The sequence below is a fragment of the Coffea arabica genome, chromosome 8e, assembly GCF_036785885.1.
Source record: "Coffea arabica cultivar ET-39 chromosome 8e, Coffea Arabica ET-39 HiFi, whole genome shotgun sequence".
Taxonomy (NCBI): Eukaryota; Viridiplantae; Streptophyta; class Magnoliopsida; order Gentianales; family Rubiaceae; genus Coffea; species Coffea arabica.
Window position 1 is genome coordinate 51832083 of NC_092324.1, and position 14892 is coordinate 51846974.

Below are 14892 nucleotides of genomic sequence, written 5' to 3' on the forward strand. Positions count from 1 at the left end.
GATGATGGGTTCAAAGTTTTACCGTGCTGGGGTGCATATTCAGTTCAATATGAATAAGTGCGAACCGTGCATGTCTGAATTAGTAGTCCAAAATTGAATCAAGTGATTTAAGAGTCAGGATAGCAGATATCAACAACTGAATGCTATGCAGACATCCACTCTCCAAAGAGCAGTTTTTTGGTTTGTAACTCAGAACTGTTAATGTCGAACAGAAACATATGGCGACCTTATGATAGGATTTCATTTTATTGAATTCATGCAACAAACACTAGGTTTGAGCAGTAACTTATTATACAAAAATAAACCAAAATAGATATAAAACTATAGAATCTTGAATAAATGCTGTCGCAAATTTCTGAAGTAATCCTTAAACATGAGCCTAAAGCACAGGAGGGCACTTCACTAATAAAAGCTTCAATACAGGTTACAAGCAAAATAAGAACACGACCAAGTAATAAACAGGTTTTCTGGTCAATGACCATTTTTAAGATCCGAGAGCCTCCAGAAACCACGAGCTTAAAATGCACAGTACTTCTAGCCCATTAGGCAGCAACTTGTCCAAACAGCCTCTTGCGGATCTGCAATTGGAAGAAACATTGATCTTGTCAAATAACACTTTCACAAAGGCGAGTACTAGGCCAAATGCAGTTTAGAGTCATCATAAATAAACCAAACAAGTAAATGACATTACTGAAACTAAAATCTCAGAAAAAAATAGTACCTCTGGAAGTTTTTGGCGGAACACAACATCCAACCTAGCATCGAGTGTGTTTTCACACACAATTTTTCCATCTCGAGAAGCCAATACGACCCCACCAGAGCTGAAAAAAAACAGTGACAAAAACAAGATATTATAAATCTCTGCAGTCACCCCTGATTTCAAAAACTGGTAGGAGGTTCACAAAGTCGCAAGCATGAAACAGAAGAAGAAAAAGCAAGTGCATAAATGGAGAAATGAGGAAAAACATAAGTACTGGCCATCCCAATTTGCTCCGCATAAGTTATTAGCAGTATATTACCAGGAAGGACCGTGGACATTGTGATGAGAAGGCGCAGGTGGAAGGTGGATGGAGTCAACTATGATTTCCGGAGCATGAACCTTTGCCTTCTCAGCATATTCCTCCTTGGCTGAGTTCAAAACAGACTCCACCAAGCGTAAGTCATCTTTGCGACACCGAAGTAAGACCGAAGGCTCTTTCAGTCTAAGTAAACTCTGTGATAAAGATAGTTACTCTTTAGTAATGGAAATATTTCTGTGGACATGATAATCTCTATCAAATTCATAATTCAGACAAACAACATGAAGTACATACTCCCAAATTCCCACCACAAATGGCAATGACAAACTACACAAATATTAAAGGCAGCTCAGTGTTCTGAGAAATGCATACTCTGACATTTAACATCCTCAAACTAGGCACTTCATGTTTGTCTACTACAAATTTCTTGTCTTTTAAAAAAACCAAGACTTCAATCAAGCTAAGAACTTAAAAGGAAGAAAAAGAAAAAACAAAGGTCATTTATTCTGCTAGTTGCACTTTATGCTACCTCATTATGAACCAAAAGATTCTGTCCCTTGGCCCTTCTGCAGGAAATCAAATGACAATACTAAACAAGAGATGATAGTACAGTTCATGATTCTTTTTGGTACCTGAACAACGAGATTTTTCAGAAGATGCTTATAGCTATGGTGGTCTTGGCTCACACGCAAGAGTTCCTTTGATGCCGCCTCCTTCATAGAGTTAACGAGATCATCCTGAGCTTGAAGAACCTTAATTCTAGAAGCATTTAGCTGCATGGAGTACTCACTGCAACAAATCAAACATTAATGTGACTTAAATCTTCACATCTTACAGTCAACTGAAGTTCAAATACTAAAACTCGTGATGCTATGTGAAATGCATAACACCAAAAAGGAGCATTATCCCCTACAGACTGTGAACTTCTACCCATAATAGTTCACTGTATGTTATTTCCTAAATGAGTCACCTTCAAGGAAATGAAGCTTTAATAGGATGATACAAAGTCTAAATCCAATTTTAACTTGACTGAACTTGTATCTTTTGGAAGGCGAAACGTCATCACCAAGAGGCAATGAGACAAACAAGTGTCAGGCTTCAATCCTACTATAAGAAGGGCCACCAGATTGCATACAAAAGTCTTACAACCCATAAGTCCTCCAAAACTCAAAAGTCACCACCGTCATAGAGTGTAGCTACCACAAGTCAAAATCTTTCCAAAGGTTTGTATCAAAAGAGAACTAATAAGCCATGCAGATAAAAATCCTTTGGATCCTGCTACTACGTTGTTTCATAACCGACTACCAACTCTCATAGCTACACGTCAAGTCTCTAACAAGTGATAATAACTCAGGATCACAAGACAGCAACTCAATCAGCAGCAGCCGGATTGCCCGTGATTACCAAGACCTCAATGCAACATTAACCTAACCAAGAAAAGAAAAAGAACATTCGCAGCACACAATTGACACACCAGCAATAGCGCAAATATGCTCTACAGCAAATTAACTCTACGATCAATATAAATAAGGCTCTCACAGAGATATTTATGATATAAAGGACTGAAAACTAGAGTGATGCGCGAAGGAAAATTTACATTTTCTTGCGAACTTCAACTTGCTTCTGCTTACGCTCATACTCTTGTCTGATCTTCTTCTTCTCCGCTTCCACTAACTGCAACTTCTCAATGTTGAACTCCTGCAATAGTTATCGAAAACTATTATCTCCAAAAGTTCCAGCCAACGAAAGAGAAATTCAAGCTTAACTTCCCAATCACGTAAAAACTAAGAAATAAAAATTAGAAAAATCGAAATTAAGAATAAAAAAGATCGAAATCAAATACTACATCTCAATGTTGAGCTCCTGCAATAATTATTCCCAATTTCCAACCAAAACAAAATCGAAATTCAACCATAAACCCGTCAATAAAAATCTAATACACTAAATCTAAAAAGAAGAAAAAAAAAGGAATTATGAGACGGGAAGATAAGAATTAATTACTTCTTCAGCAGAAACAGAGATCTCATTCGCCTTCTCTTCGGCTTCTTGGCGAATAAATCGAACCATCTGTTGGATCTGCTTGGAGACATCTGCGTCGTTCATTTTTGGATCTGACGGTTAGGATTAATCGATGGACGGATCGATAGGTGGAGAACGGAGAAGGTGATCGGATTGAATGTGGATGCTTCGGCTCACGACTCCACGACCACTGCTCAATATATACACGACACCTCAATTAGACTTGAGATTTGCATTGATAATTGATGATGACAGTTTCTAACGTGCTGCGGTCTCTCGTGTTTATTTACTTGCTTCCAAAAATAAATTTATATTGTTTTTAAATTAATAAAAAGGAATGTTATTTACACTTTTATTTTTTTAATTACATTTTTACTATTATTTTAATTATATAATTTTTATTTCTTTGACTATATGATAAAATAAATGATGGAAATGCAAATAACAAGTGAGACTCTCAAATTAAGGTTTAAATGCAAAATTAACTTCTAAGTTGGGACTTAATCCCTAAACTATTTTTCCTTGCACTTTACCCCCTAAAAAGTATCAATTTCAAGAATATAAGTTGAACTAATCTAATTTCATTTGAGCAAAAAGTGTGATTGTAATTTTACTCTAATAGGTTTAACCACTCTATTTTCCTCTCCACCTCTCAATTGAACAATATCTCTCTAACTATTGTATAGCATTAACTACTTTCTCCTGTGCACTAATTCATTTGGCTTTGCTCTCAATCATTAGCTTCATCTCCTCCCATGCAATGCCCATTTATCCAATTTTCCTCGACCCTTATTGATTTTTTCTCTCTCAATCTTGACAAGTAAAAAATTAATTTTTTTCGTGCATCTCTTCTCTTCTATATGCCATAATCTTGGGCTTTTTTTTCCTTCCTTTTACTTGTATCATATTCTTGGATCTATATAGATTAATTATTTTTAAGAATGTTTTAGAAAATTTTACCATAACTTTGTACATAAAATTTTTTTTGTAGATATATTTGAAATATTTTTAAAATTTTATTGAGTAATTTTTTTTAAAAAAATTATCCTTTCCTACTATAACCATCCATGCCTCTCTCTATATTCTTAATTCCTCTTTCTCCTTTTTCCTGTATCCCCTTTCTCTCTCTCTATCCATAACGATATCAGGTCGCTATGACTAGAAGAAGGAGATGGCTTGGAAGAGAAATGAGACAAAGGGAAGGAAGGGAGAAAGGAAAAGGGAAGGGGCGGCAACAAGAAAGCAGAATGAAGAAAATAAGAAAGAAGACAAAGAGGGATGGTTGGGGAAGAGAAGATGGAGGGTGGTAAGAGATGGAGAGTGGTGGTGATAGGATAAGTTATATTTAGGAGTTTTTAGGTTTTTTTTTGGTGATGTTTTCGAGTTAGTGTTACAGTAGAATAATATTTGAAATACCAAAAACAGAAACCTATACAAAACCCTTTATTATTTCCTTTTTGATGCCTTTCAAACTTGTCCCCCAACGTAGGTAATGCCATTTACCTCACAACATTGAAATCTCATTGTCTCTCTCCCATGGTTAATTTCTCACAGAGGACTTTTTATTATCTATGTATGATTTTGTTATTATCTTGTTAGATTGTTTAGTAAATTTGGTTTACATTTTGGTGGTTAGATAGGTGGATCATGCATTTTAGGGCCTGCTTTGAAAGGCTAATTTTTTGGGAGTTTGTATAAAATTTTACTGTAACTATTTTTGTATATTTGAGTGTTTGAATTTTTTCTTTTTTTTCTTTCTTTTTTCTTTTCTTTATTTTCTTTTTCTTTCTTTACTTTTTTCTTGTTCCTTATCCCTAATTTCAACCCCACGAGCATACACCTAGGCCGTTAGTGCCATCCCACTTCTCTTCTCTCTCTCTCTCTCCTTCTTATCCTTTTTTTTTTCCTTCTTATTCTTTTCTCCTTCCCTCTTCCTCCTCCTTCATCTCTTTTCCCGCCAACCCTTCTTCCTCCCTCTCTCTATTCCATCCCTTCCCTTATACAATTAGAAGGTAGTGTCGAAGGGAAATGAAGGTAGGGTGAAGTGAGAGGGAAAGAGCTGGTAATGGGTAAAAAGGGATAGAAGAGAAGAGGGAAAGACGGAAAGGAAAAAGGGAAGATGGAGTGAGAGAGCAAGGAGAAGAGAAAAAGAGTAAGGATGAGAGTGAGAAAGAGAGGGAAAAAAATGATGGATGGTAAGGTGTCAATGGTAACAGTGGTGATAGGCTGAGAAAGTGCAAATGGTTAGGGATAATAGTGTTAAAAGATAATGGATATGTATCTTTGGATATTTTGAAATATATATTTTAAAAACTTTTGTGCGTTTTAAAAGGATTTTTATAGGTAATATTGTTAAAACTTGTATATTAAAAACCAGGTAAAAATTTAAGGTGCCAACCATACCCTTAGTTTTTGGTGGTTCCTATGTTATAGTGTAATAGTTATCTAATTTTCTCAATGAAGAGAAGAGATGGATTGGATGGTTCGGATTGGAGACTAGCATGAACGATAATCGCAAGAGGTTTAAAGGAGAAGATAGAGGGTTACGTAGCGTTGTGGTTGTGGACGCCAGAGAGTGACAACATAAACAGAAGATAAGAGCCTTACTTAATGCATATGGGGTCAAATAATCACTAGGGAAAGATTTTGACCATAAGGAGCAATTTGGCCTCTCTAGTACAAATTTGCTTTGGCCAAAAAAAAAACTCTAGAAATAACACTATCATTTTCTAATTCAAAAGTCTATATATAAGATAATGTAATTATAAGTATTAAGAACTCTTCTTGGGCATATATATCACCACATTTTTGTTAGAGTCACGATCCAGGGTGTTTGTAAATTGTTTGTTATTCATCATGTCTTAATTTTACATATTGCTCTATCATCAGATAAGTAAATGTAACTAGTGGGTAAGGCACACATTATGTGTGCATATTGTAGAAAAATAATAAATAAATAAATTTTAAAAGACAAAGAATACCAAATTAATTAGAGGAGCAAAAGATGAAAAAACTAGGCAGTTTATTGTTAAGTGAAAGTTATACTAAATACTGTTAAGTGAAAGAGAGGAGAATGGGTAAAAGAAAGAAGGAAAGTGAGTTGTAAAAATGTAAAAGAAGAAGAGTAAATTAGGCAGTTTATTAAATGAAAGAATGTTTTTAACAAGAAGGATGCTCACACACACTTAACATATAGAAAGGGATTTGTAAATTGGTTAGTAATGACCAAATTGAACTTATTGATAGCCCGAAATAATTTAAAATCTACTAGCAATTCACCTTGTACGTACTTCTCAAACTATACATTTACTAGCAATTCATCTTCTACCTTCTCCCCAAATTATACCGATTTTTTTTTGGCAACAGCCGTCCTGTTTTTCACTTATACATTCTTATTAGATACCTTTTTATTCATTAAGCATATCAATGTTAGACAAGATTGAAGAAACAATTATTGGTTTACAAATGAACATTTTAGTGATAAAAACAGAAAATTAATAATCAAAATTAAAATTAAAATGTGCCCCTTTACATTTGTTTTTGGGTGGGCTCTCTGCCACACTTTCCTAATCCCCATTTGGAGTGATCCATCCAATCGGTGTTTAGCATGGTAATTGTTACAGAAACAATCTATTACCAAATGGTTAAATATAGGGATAATCTAAGGATAATATTGTCATTTTAAATAATAAGGAAGGTATGTGTAATTTTTAACATCTTGAAGGAGCTAAATAAAATTATTTAAAACCTCAAGGGAGATTTCTGAAATTATCCCTAAAATATATATACACTAAAAAGGAACGTCTGTTGTTTGGGCAATCGGAAAAGGTACTCGTGAGGTAGAATGGTTAATGGCCGGGGATCTAGTAACCACCGGCTACCATCGGCGTCGAGTTTCCAATCCCGGATATGTTTTATGATGCTCTCGATGTTCGCCACCATGGCTTCGCTTTATGTTGCCGGCCGGTCAGTTAGTATTCTACATCTAAATTTGTTAAAAGCTTAAAACATCTTCGGTTTTATATGAATTTTCTAATGGATTTCTGAAAGATGTATTTGTGGGGTTAGATTGTGGCAGGATGCAACAAATAGAGTTCATTTAATAGAAGAGCTTGATAGACGAACTGGACAGGTACATCTCTCATTTATATATGTCGTGCTAAAGTTTCTTATGGGGCTATCCTGGATTGTCTTCGTAGTTGCATTTTCATATCTTCATGAAAATCGTCTTCGTGCATGGGTATAATCCTGTGGAAACGACAACACACACAATCTGCTGATCATGTACACAGATCAAGATTTGTTTTGTGAGGCAGAAAGGAGTCATTTTTTATTTTTCTGGCATGCCCCGGTTAATTTGGGTGGTATAAAGGTGATTGATTTGTATTATTTTCAGGGTATGAGCCTTTGACAATTGAATGATGCCATTGAAATTATTGCCTGAGTTTGTAGATTGAATGAAGATTACCAAGTTGTGGATCCCCTCGAGGCTTAAACATTACCATGTTAAACCAAGAGATGTCAAATGCGGTTGATACAAACAATTTTATTTCTTTTGTTGCTTGCAAGTTTCCTGTTTTGTTCTATCTGGTTTATGTAATAGAAAATGATGCGATATAAGGTTTTTCTAATTTTTATACCGATGATAGGATGATTTTGGCAAGTATAACTTGCTGCCTTGCATCTTTGGCATCACGTCTTTATTATTATTATGATTATTACTACTACGTGCACTATAGTATGCAATTTAACGCTTTCTTAATGGTATAGCTTCAGTCAGAGACATTTGACAAGTGTAACTTTGCTGCACAGTCAATTTGATAAAGTGGTGCTTGCTTATCCAATTTCTTCTACCTTATCTTGTAGAGTATCTGAGGCTTGGGTTAAGACATTGGTATTACTGTTTCAGGGGCATTCTGCTATATCTGTTGACGATACTTTGAAGATCATAAATTGTAGGTAAGTTAATTGTAGTAGTCTATAACTTTTCCTTCTGTATGCATTTTCTTTTTTCTGTCTGAGATTTGGGTAGTGTGATCCACTTGGTTAACGTATTGGCATGTATCTAAAAACTGATATCTTGCTTCCCAGAGAACAACAGAAGAAGCTAGTGGCTCTTCAGATGGAGCTGGAAAAAGCACGGACGGAAGGCTTCGTTTCAAATTATTTCTCAGAAGATAGTGGGACACAGAGAAAGAAAAAGCTTCTTGCTGTTGTAGGGATCTTTACAAGGTTTGGTCGTAAGAATAATAGAGACGCAATCCGTAAGGCATGGATGCCTGCTGGTACAGAATCATTTCCCTTGGTTAGTTTGTTCAAGTTTTTATCTTGATGGATGTGGTTCAGAAGGTTTTACATTTGAGTTTTGAAACTATCCTTGACCTATTGGGTGGTTACATTTGAGGCTAAAATTTGTCATAACTTCAATACTATTTAAAGTTTTAAGTGCTAGTGGTGAACTCTATCATCAGAAGTATGTTGGTGTCACTTTCGATTTGAAATTGTAATTTTAAAACAAGAATTCTGGGGTAACTGTTATTGCTTGCTTATTCTGTGTTGCTTCATGTATGAGAAGTTATAGCTAGATTTTTCTCAATTCGGCGTGTATCTTATGCAGGTGCTGCTTCAAAGAAACTGGAGGAAGAGAAGGGCATCATTATACGATTTGTAATAGGGAGAAGGTCTTTCTAATTGATGAACTATAAGTACTAGAAAGTTCCTTCAGTGCTTGGTTTAATGGGGTTAAAACATCATGCAGTGCAAACCGTGGAGACATTTCAGATAAGGACATCGACAATGAATATAGGCAGACTAATGACTTCATAATTCTTGTATGTTCAACTTCTGCTTGAACTTTTGGAGGTGAACTGTTAAGGGAATTATTTATTAGCCTCAAGATCAGTCATGGCCAGACAACTAATCAAAATCTCTGCTAAACCACTGTAGTTTGCAGCTTCCTCGACATATATTGCCTAATCATTATTCATCTTTCTACACCAAATACTTATTATCTGCATCTCTTTGTTTCCCACAGTTCTTTTCATTTTTGAATTTATATGCATGTTTATCTACGCTTTGATGTGCATGCTGATGAATTTTTCCAAGGAATACCATTTGAAGGAGCATAACACAAGTTTGGGGCTCTGGTTATTATAAAAGACTTATGCAATCATATCCTAATCGTGATTACATGTCTGTGCTAATTTTGTGTTTGGGATGTCTAAGTTGATGGATGTTCAGTTAAATAAATGTGGTTCTTCCATTTGTTTCTAAGCAGAATGATTATCTGGAGGCTCCTAAGGAGAGTTCAAAGAAGGAAAAATTATTTTTTGCTCATGCTGTGGAGAATTGGAATGCTGAGTTCTATGTTAAGGTCAATGATGATATCTACATAAATATTGGTACGTGACCCTGTTTTCAGTGGGGCTATGTCTTTCTCGAATTCTCTTGCTGTAAGTGCTTATATGGTGGCTTTGGTTTGGTCTAAAACAAAAAGGCCTGGAGAATTATTTAGCTGCATGTTCAAATAGGTTGATCATCTCAAATTTGGTCAATGTGATATGGAAGCGTATTGTCGAAATGCACTCTGCAACAAAAATGAGAACTTCCATTATTGCTTTGCAGCAATTGATTAATTGCGCATATACAGTCTTTGTAAAAATTTGGGCTTCTCCAGATGTGAACTGGCACTTATATTTGGCAAAGGAAAAAACGATTTAGTCAATCAATTTTTTAATTCCTTTTGTATAAGAGGGAATGGTATAACCTGGATTTTGGTTTTTTAGCATTTGACATTTTTGGCCAGGTTTAGCCATCTGAAAGATCAAAAACCTTTTAAGTAATGTAAAGACCTGTTATAGACCACATACTCCCGAAAATTCATCTGGATAGAATGATTTATGCTCTGAGGCCATTTGAAATGCTACTTATCTTTCTTGGTAACAATTTAATTTGCAGATGCACTTGGAGCTGCACTTGCCAGTCATTTGGATAAGTCTCGTGTTTATATTGGGTGCATGAAGTCAGGGGAGGTTTTCTCTCAACCGTGCGTCCCTTCTTAGTCCAAAAACTGTAGGAACTTTTTTTATCCATATATGGAGAAAGTTTAACTAGAATTTGTATTCATTGCTGGTTTTGTGTTATGATGCTTGATATATACAGGTCCCAGAAATGGTATGAACCAGAGTGGTGGAAATTTGGGGATGGGAAATCGTAAGTGTTCCCAAGCTTGAGCTACCTTTTGGCTCTTTGGATTACTGTTTTCCAACTTCAGAATAAATTACTCTTTTGTCAACAGATATTTCCTGCATGCTTCTGGAGAAATATTTGCTATATCTCATCCCCTGGCACACTTTATCTTAATTAACAGGTTAGCACTTCAATTACTACCCATTTTTTGATCAATAACAAACGGGGGCTACATTTGTTTGATTTTCTTGTCTTTGGTTTCCTAGGTCCATCCTTCGTACGTATGCCCATGATGATGTCAGTGCTGGATCCTGGTTCATTGGCCTAGATGTTAAGCATGTTGATGAAGGGAAGTTTTGTTGCTCATCCTGGTCATCAGGTCTCTCTATTTCTCTCTGTGTGTTCGCGTGTGCATGTATCAAGACAATTATGTGATAGTTGGACTGACAGGGTTAATTCCACTTTGTCCCCCCAAACTTTGGACGATTACCCACTTCAGTCCATAAACTTCAAAATGGGACACTTAAGTTCCTAAACTTATAAATACGTCCCAATTAAGGAAAATTGTTGACAGAATCCTGAATGCCGTTGGTGGTCGAAGTGTCCCATTTTATAAGTTTAGGGATTTAAGTGTCCCATTTTATAAGTTTTGGGACTTAAGTGTCCCAATTTATAAGTTTAAGGGACTTAAGTGTTCTATTTTGAAGTTTAGGGACTGAAGTGGGTAATCGTCCAAAGTTTGGGGGGACAAAGTAGAATTAACCCGGACTGACAAGACATTAAGTTTCTGCTAATTGTCACTGATGGTAAAGAAGCATGCTTTATGAATAAAATGCAACTCATCTGGCATGTGATCTCAAGTTGAAGCATATTTATGCACATAAACCAAGTGAAAAGGAGAAGTGGATGTTTTCATGGGCATGAACCAATCTATGTTCTTGAAAATAATGTTACAGTATAGTCTTGCCTTAGTGGTTTTTCTGGAAAAATTGGTAGCCTTTTACCTCTAAATCCACCTTAAAGAGTAAAAGCCAAATCTAGTGGATGAGACTCCCTCACAACAGCATTGTGGAGACTTGTATTCACAACCAGGACGACTGCTTTAGTGCTGGAGCGACTTCGGCATATTACTGTGGCATTTACATGGAAAAGATAATAGTTCTTTATTAGATGAGGTTGAACTAAGTATCTTTCTTCCATTGTCATTTCAGGGTCTGTTTGTGCGGCTTCCTAGATTTTGAGTTCTGTGGGATTATTGAGAGACCTTGAAGAGACACACTGTTGATTCACTTTCTGCAGCTTCTATTCCATCGAGTTTCATGAGGACTCATAAGCATTCTTGTCAGTAGAAGTTGATGTTCACTGGCTTGAGTTAGATTGCAACAAGTTTCTCGTTAATAGCAATTTACAAGCGAGTCATTATCCTGGAAAGTGTTTCAGATGCTGACGATGTATAATACAGTAAAAATGTAGATTGTACCGTCATAGAGATTTAGTATAATTTTATTACACCGAGCTCCATGGTGTTTCATAGAGATTTAGTATAATTTTAGTCATGTTAAATGTTGAATGTTGAGGCGTACTGTGGGTGGTTCCTTTGTCCGTCAATAGGAAAAAACACGCCAGTGAGAGCTATATATATATATATATATATATATATATATATATATATATATATTAAATTCTTATCTTTTTTATGTTGCTTGACCTGCTATATTTGTTTTTTCAGGATTCAAATATGTTGTTCTGCAATTTTTTGTACATGGATTAGCTTGCACTACGTAGTTAAAGCAAGTATCCGCAAAACTAAGGGTGCGTTTGATAAAATTAAAGTTTGAAAACTGAAATCTGAAATTTGAATTTATTAAGTTATTGAATTGTTAAGTACCAAATTTCATATATTTGAGTGTATATCACGTTAGGTGATAAGTGAATAATTTATCACTTATTTTTTGAATCAAATTTTAGTTAGGAAATTCAGTGTTATTTAATCAAGTTATCAAATAGGGCCTAAAATGCAGTTTTAGGCAATACTGCAGTGCTCCAAAGATGTCTCTCAACCGTACAAGCAGCTTTAAGATCTATTTGAAGAGGGCAAGTTATCAAGATTTTGAAAGAATCAAAACATGTAAGTTTTGAGGTTCGAGCTTCAGTCATCCTTGCAATTGAGAACACAAGGTTACCATAAATATCTCATTGTTGGTGAATCGTGCTATAGGCAGGAATCTTGTGAATTCCAGCATCCGCCATTAGTTTCCTCAAGGCAGCAGCGTTATCCCATCTCTCTGCCCCAGCATAAATGCTTGACAATTGCACATACCTCCCACAATGTTGGGGCTGCAACTTAAAAAGGCGCAGTCCCACTTCATTTGCCAAATCTGTGGCTCCATGTATTCTACAAGCACCAAGAAGAGCTCCCAAAACAGATGCATCAGCCTCAAAAGGCATCCTTTCCATAAATTCATATGCTTCCCTGAGCAATCCAGCTCTTCCCAGGAGATCAACCACACAACCATAGTGCTCCATCCTGGGAACAATGCCAAACTGTCTTTGCATTGAATGGAAGAACTCCAAACCCAAGTCCACAAGCTTGGCGCGAGCACATGCAGATAATACACCAACAAAAGTAACTTCGTTTGGGCAAAGTCCTCCAGTCCTCATCCTGATAAACATATCTAAGGCATCCTTCTCCCTACCATTCAAAGCAAGTGAAGAAATCATAGCATTCCAAGTGCAAACCTCCGTAACCATCATCCTGCCAAATAATTTATTAGCATAATTAAAACATCCCATTTTTCCATAGAATGCGATCAATGCTGTTCCCATGAAAACACTCAATTTATTCTCATTCTTGACCATATATCCATGTATTTGTTTCCCATGATACAAAGCTCTACCGCCCTCAAAATTTGCACAGCAAGATAGAACAGTAACAAAGGTAGCTTCATTAGGCTTCAAAACCCCAACACTAACGTCCTCATCCACCATCATTTTCCCAAAAATCCCCATTGCCTCCCCAAATCGCCCATTCCTAGCGTAGCCACTGATTACGCTCGTCCAGGAAAAAACATCTCTTCTAGACATTCCCGAAAACATCAAAACCGCCGAATCCATGTTCCCACACTTCCCAAAAGCATCAAGCATGGCATTACATGAAACAACGCACGGTTGGAGAATTTCATCAAACACCTTACGTGCTCCATCAAGATCACCCAAATGTGCATACAGAGAAATGAAAGAAGTTTGCACAAAAGGGTCATCTGAGACCCCTCTTTTGAGAGTTTGAGCTCGGAGTGGTCGCCCCACGAGGGAAGCATATGCAGGCAAGAGGGACGCGGCCGCTTTGATGAGTGAAGGGAAAGTGAGATTATTGGGCGGGGCAGTGTGAGCGAGCATGTGGCGGAAGAGAATGAGTGTTGTTTGTGGTTGGGAAAGGCTGAGATAGGCTCTGATGAGGCAGTTGTAAAGAAGTGTGTTGGTCCATCCAGAAGTGATGAGGAGGTTACCATTGGTAGTTAAAAGGGAATGAATTTGTTTGATCTTTTTCGAGTTTTTGATGAAACGTTGAAGAGCATTGAGGAGGAACTGAGGGGCGTGTATCTTGGCCTGAGGCTTTGGCATAAACAAATTATCCAATTGAGAAAACTGTTTGAACCAATGAGATTATTTTACCTCCTGCTAAAGGTATAATCAAATCTGTGACTCCTACAAATTCTATCACAGATTGGGATTTAGCCAAAGTTTCTTTCTCTTTCTTTGGTTTTTAAGAATTTTTTCAGAAGGGTAATCTTGGGAGGGAGGAGTAGACAGGAGCGGCCTGATGGGCAGGCAGGCTTTTAAACATGGGCTATATTCAATTCTCCAGTTTTATGCTCGTACTCAGATTATTTGTTAACCTAATGCAGACTTCATCTGCAATCTTTGCCTGTTCACAAAATTACAAATGAATCCTAGTTTCCTGGCCAAAACTATTTGCGTCTGTTCAGAAACTGTGTCCTAGGTTCGTTTACTGGTAATAGCTAAATCCAAAGTCCCATGCCGCCCCACCCGTAAAATGAGTAAGGGTTCTATTTTTATTTTTTTTTTAACAATTTTATCTCCAACTCTCTGTCCTTATTCGGTGGTTAAATAAAGGAAGAGCAGCAGTAGAATGTTGAAATTTTTTAGCTGTAGTTTTTTTTTTTTTTTTCCTGACGGAGTGGGTGTTTGGGTCAATCCTTACGGGACCCGACTAATCCCACTCCGATCCGGGAAGAGAGGCTCCATCCCCCGAACACGATAATCACGGGACTCGAACCCTTGCGGGTATTGAACACCAGCTCCTAAGGAGGCTTGTTGAGACCAATCGAGCTCCCCATGAGGGGCTTTTAGCTGTAGTTGAAGGGCCGGAAATGTTCAAATTTGGGTGCCGAAAATGTTCTTGAATTCACCTAGTTCACACCTGCAGCAGACCGCGGATTTAATTACGCAAACCAAAACCAGAGAAAATAAGGGGAACCAAAAAAAAAAAGAAGAAGAAAAAGGAAGAATCAACTCCGGTTTCCTAATTTTTTGTGCTGTTCTACCCTTGCGGATGGCTAGCGGACAAAGCTGGACTCCGTTCTTGCAGTGTGGAAAGGGATATGGTCTGCCGTCTGGCTTCTTAACAAAAAGTATCTCTGGGTTC

The 14892-nt window shown here is 36.9% G+C and overlaps 3 protein-coding genes across 6 annotated transcripts; 1 reads left to right on the forward strand and 2 right to left on the reverse strand.

Annotated features, from left to right (window-relative positions):
- Nucleotides 1-219: 219 nt before the first annotated feature.
- LOC113703976 (V-type proton ATPase subunit E) lies at nt 220-3318 on the reverse strand. The gene is made up of 6 exons (XM_027225535.2): nt 3021-3318; nt 2617-2717; nt 1652-1808; nt 1020-1213; nt 722-821; nt 220-578 (listed from the first exon to the last, which is right to left on the reverse strand). The coding sequence occupies exons 1-6, from the start codon at nt 3120-3122 to the stop codon at nt 543-545; spliced, it is 690 nt and encodes a 229-aa protein (XP_027081336.1). The 5' UTR covers nt 3123-3318; the 3' UTR covers nt 220-542.
- Nucleotides 3319-6845: 3527 nt separating this feature from the next.
- On the forward strand, nt 6846-11796 carry LOC113704339 (hydroxyproline O-galactosyltransferase HPGT1-like). 4 transcript variants are annotated; one of them, XM_027226187.2, is made up of 12 exons: nt 6846-7004; nt 7107-7170; nt 7948-7997; nt 8130-8343; nt 8656-8705; nt 8797-8869; nt 9316-9439; nt 9996-10083; nt 10200-10250; nt 10336-10407; nt 10493-10605; nt 11438-11796. In XM_027226187.2, the coding sequence occupies exons 1-12, from the start codon at nt 6883-6885 to the stop codon at nt 11458-11460; spliced, it is 1044 nt and encodes a 347-aa protein (XP_027081988.1). In that variant the 5' UTR covers nt 6846-6882; the 3' UTR covers nt 11461-11796. The 4 variants fall into 4 exon arrangements, with proteins under 4 accessions (XP_027081988.1, XP_027081989.1, XP_027081986.1 ...); XM_027226188.2 differs by having other exon boundaries at nt 8130-8323; nt 8656-8719; XM_027226185.2 differs by having other exon boundaries at nt 10493-11796.
- A 434-nt stretch (nt 11797-12230) lies between these two features.
- LOC113703445 (putative pentatricopeptide repeat-containing protein At1g10330) lies at nt 12231-14281 on the reverse strand. Its single transcript, XM_027224813.2, has one exon. It carries the CDS (start codon nt 13845-13847, stop codon nt 12420-12422), a length of 1428 nt encoding a protein of 475 aa, XP_027080614.1. The 5' UTR covers nt 13848-14281; the 3' UTR covers nt 12231-12419.
- Nucleotides 14282-14892: the final 611 nt, after the last annotated feature.

Excerpts from the sequence above, each read along its gene's own strand:
- LOC113703976 (XM_027225535.2), bottom strand. The coding sequence starts at position 3,122 with ATGAACGACGCAGATGTCTCCAAGCAGATCCAACAGATGGTTCGATTT. Across the intron at positions 2,718-3,020 it reads TCTCTGTTTCTGCTGAAGAA|GAGTTCAACATTGAGAAGTT; the intron begins GTAATTAATTCT and ends TAACTATTGCAG. Across the intron at positions 822-1,019 it reads AATGTCCACGGTCCTTCCTG|CTCTGGTGGGGTCGTATTGG; the intron begins GTAATATACTGC and ends GTTTTTTTTCAG.
- LOC113704339 (XM_027226185.2), top strand. The coding sequence starts at position 6,883 with ATGGTTAATGGCCGGGGATCTAGTAACCACCGGCTACCATCGGCGTCG. Across the intron at positions 7,005-7,106 it reads TCGCTTTATGTTGCCGGCCG|ATTGTGGCAGGATGCAACAA; the intron begins GTCAGTTAGTAT and ends TTGTGGGGTTAG. Across the intron at positions 10,251-10,335 it reads AAATTTGGGGATGGGAAATC|ATATTTCCTGCATGCTTCTG; the intron begins GTAAGTGTTCCC and ends TTTTGTCAACAG.
- LOC113703445 (XM_027224813.2), bottom strand. The coding sequence starts at position 13,847 with ATGCCAAAGCCTCAGGCCAAGATACACGCCCCTCAGTTCCTCCTCAAT.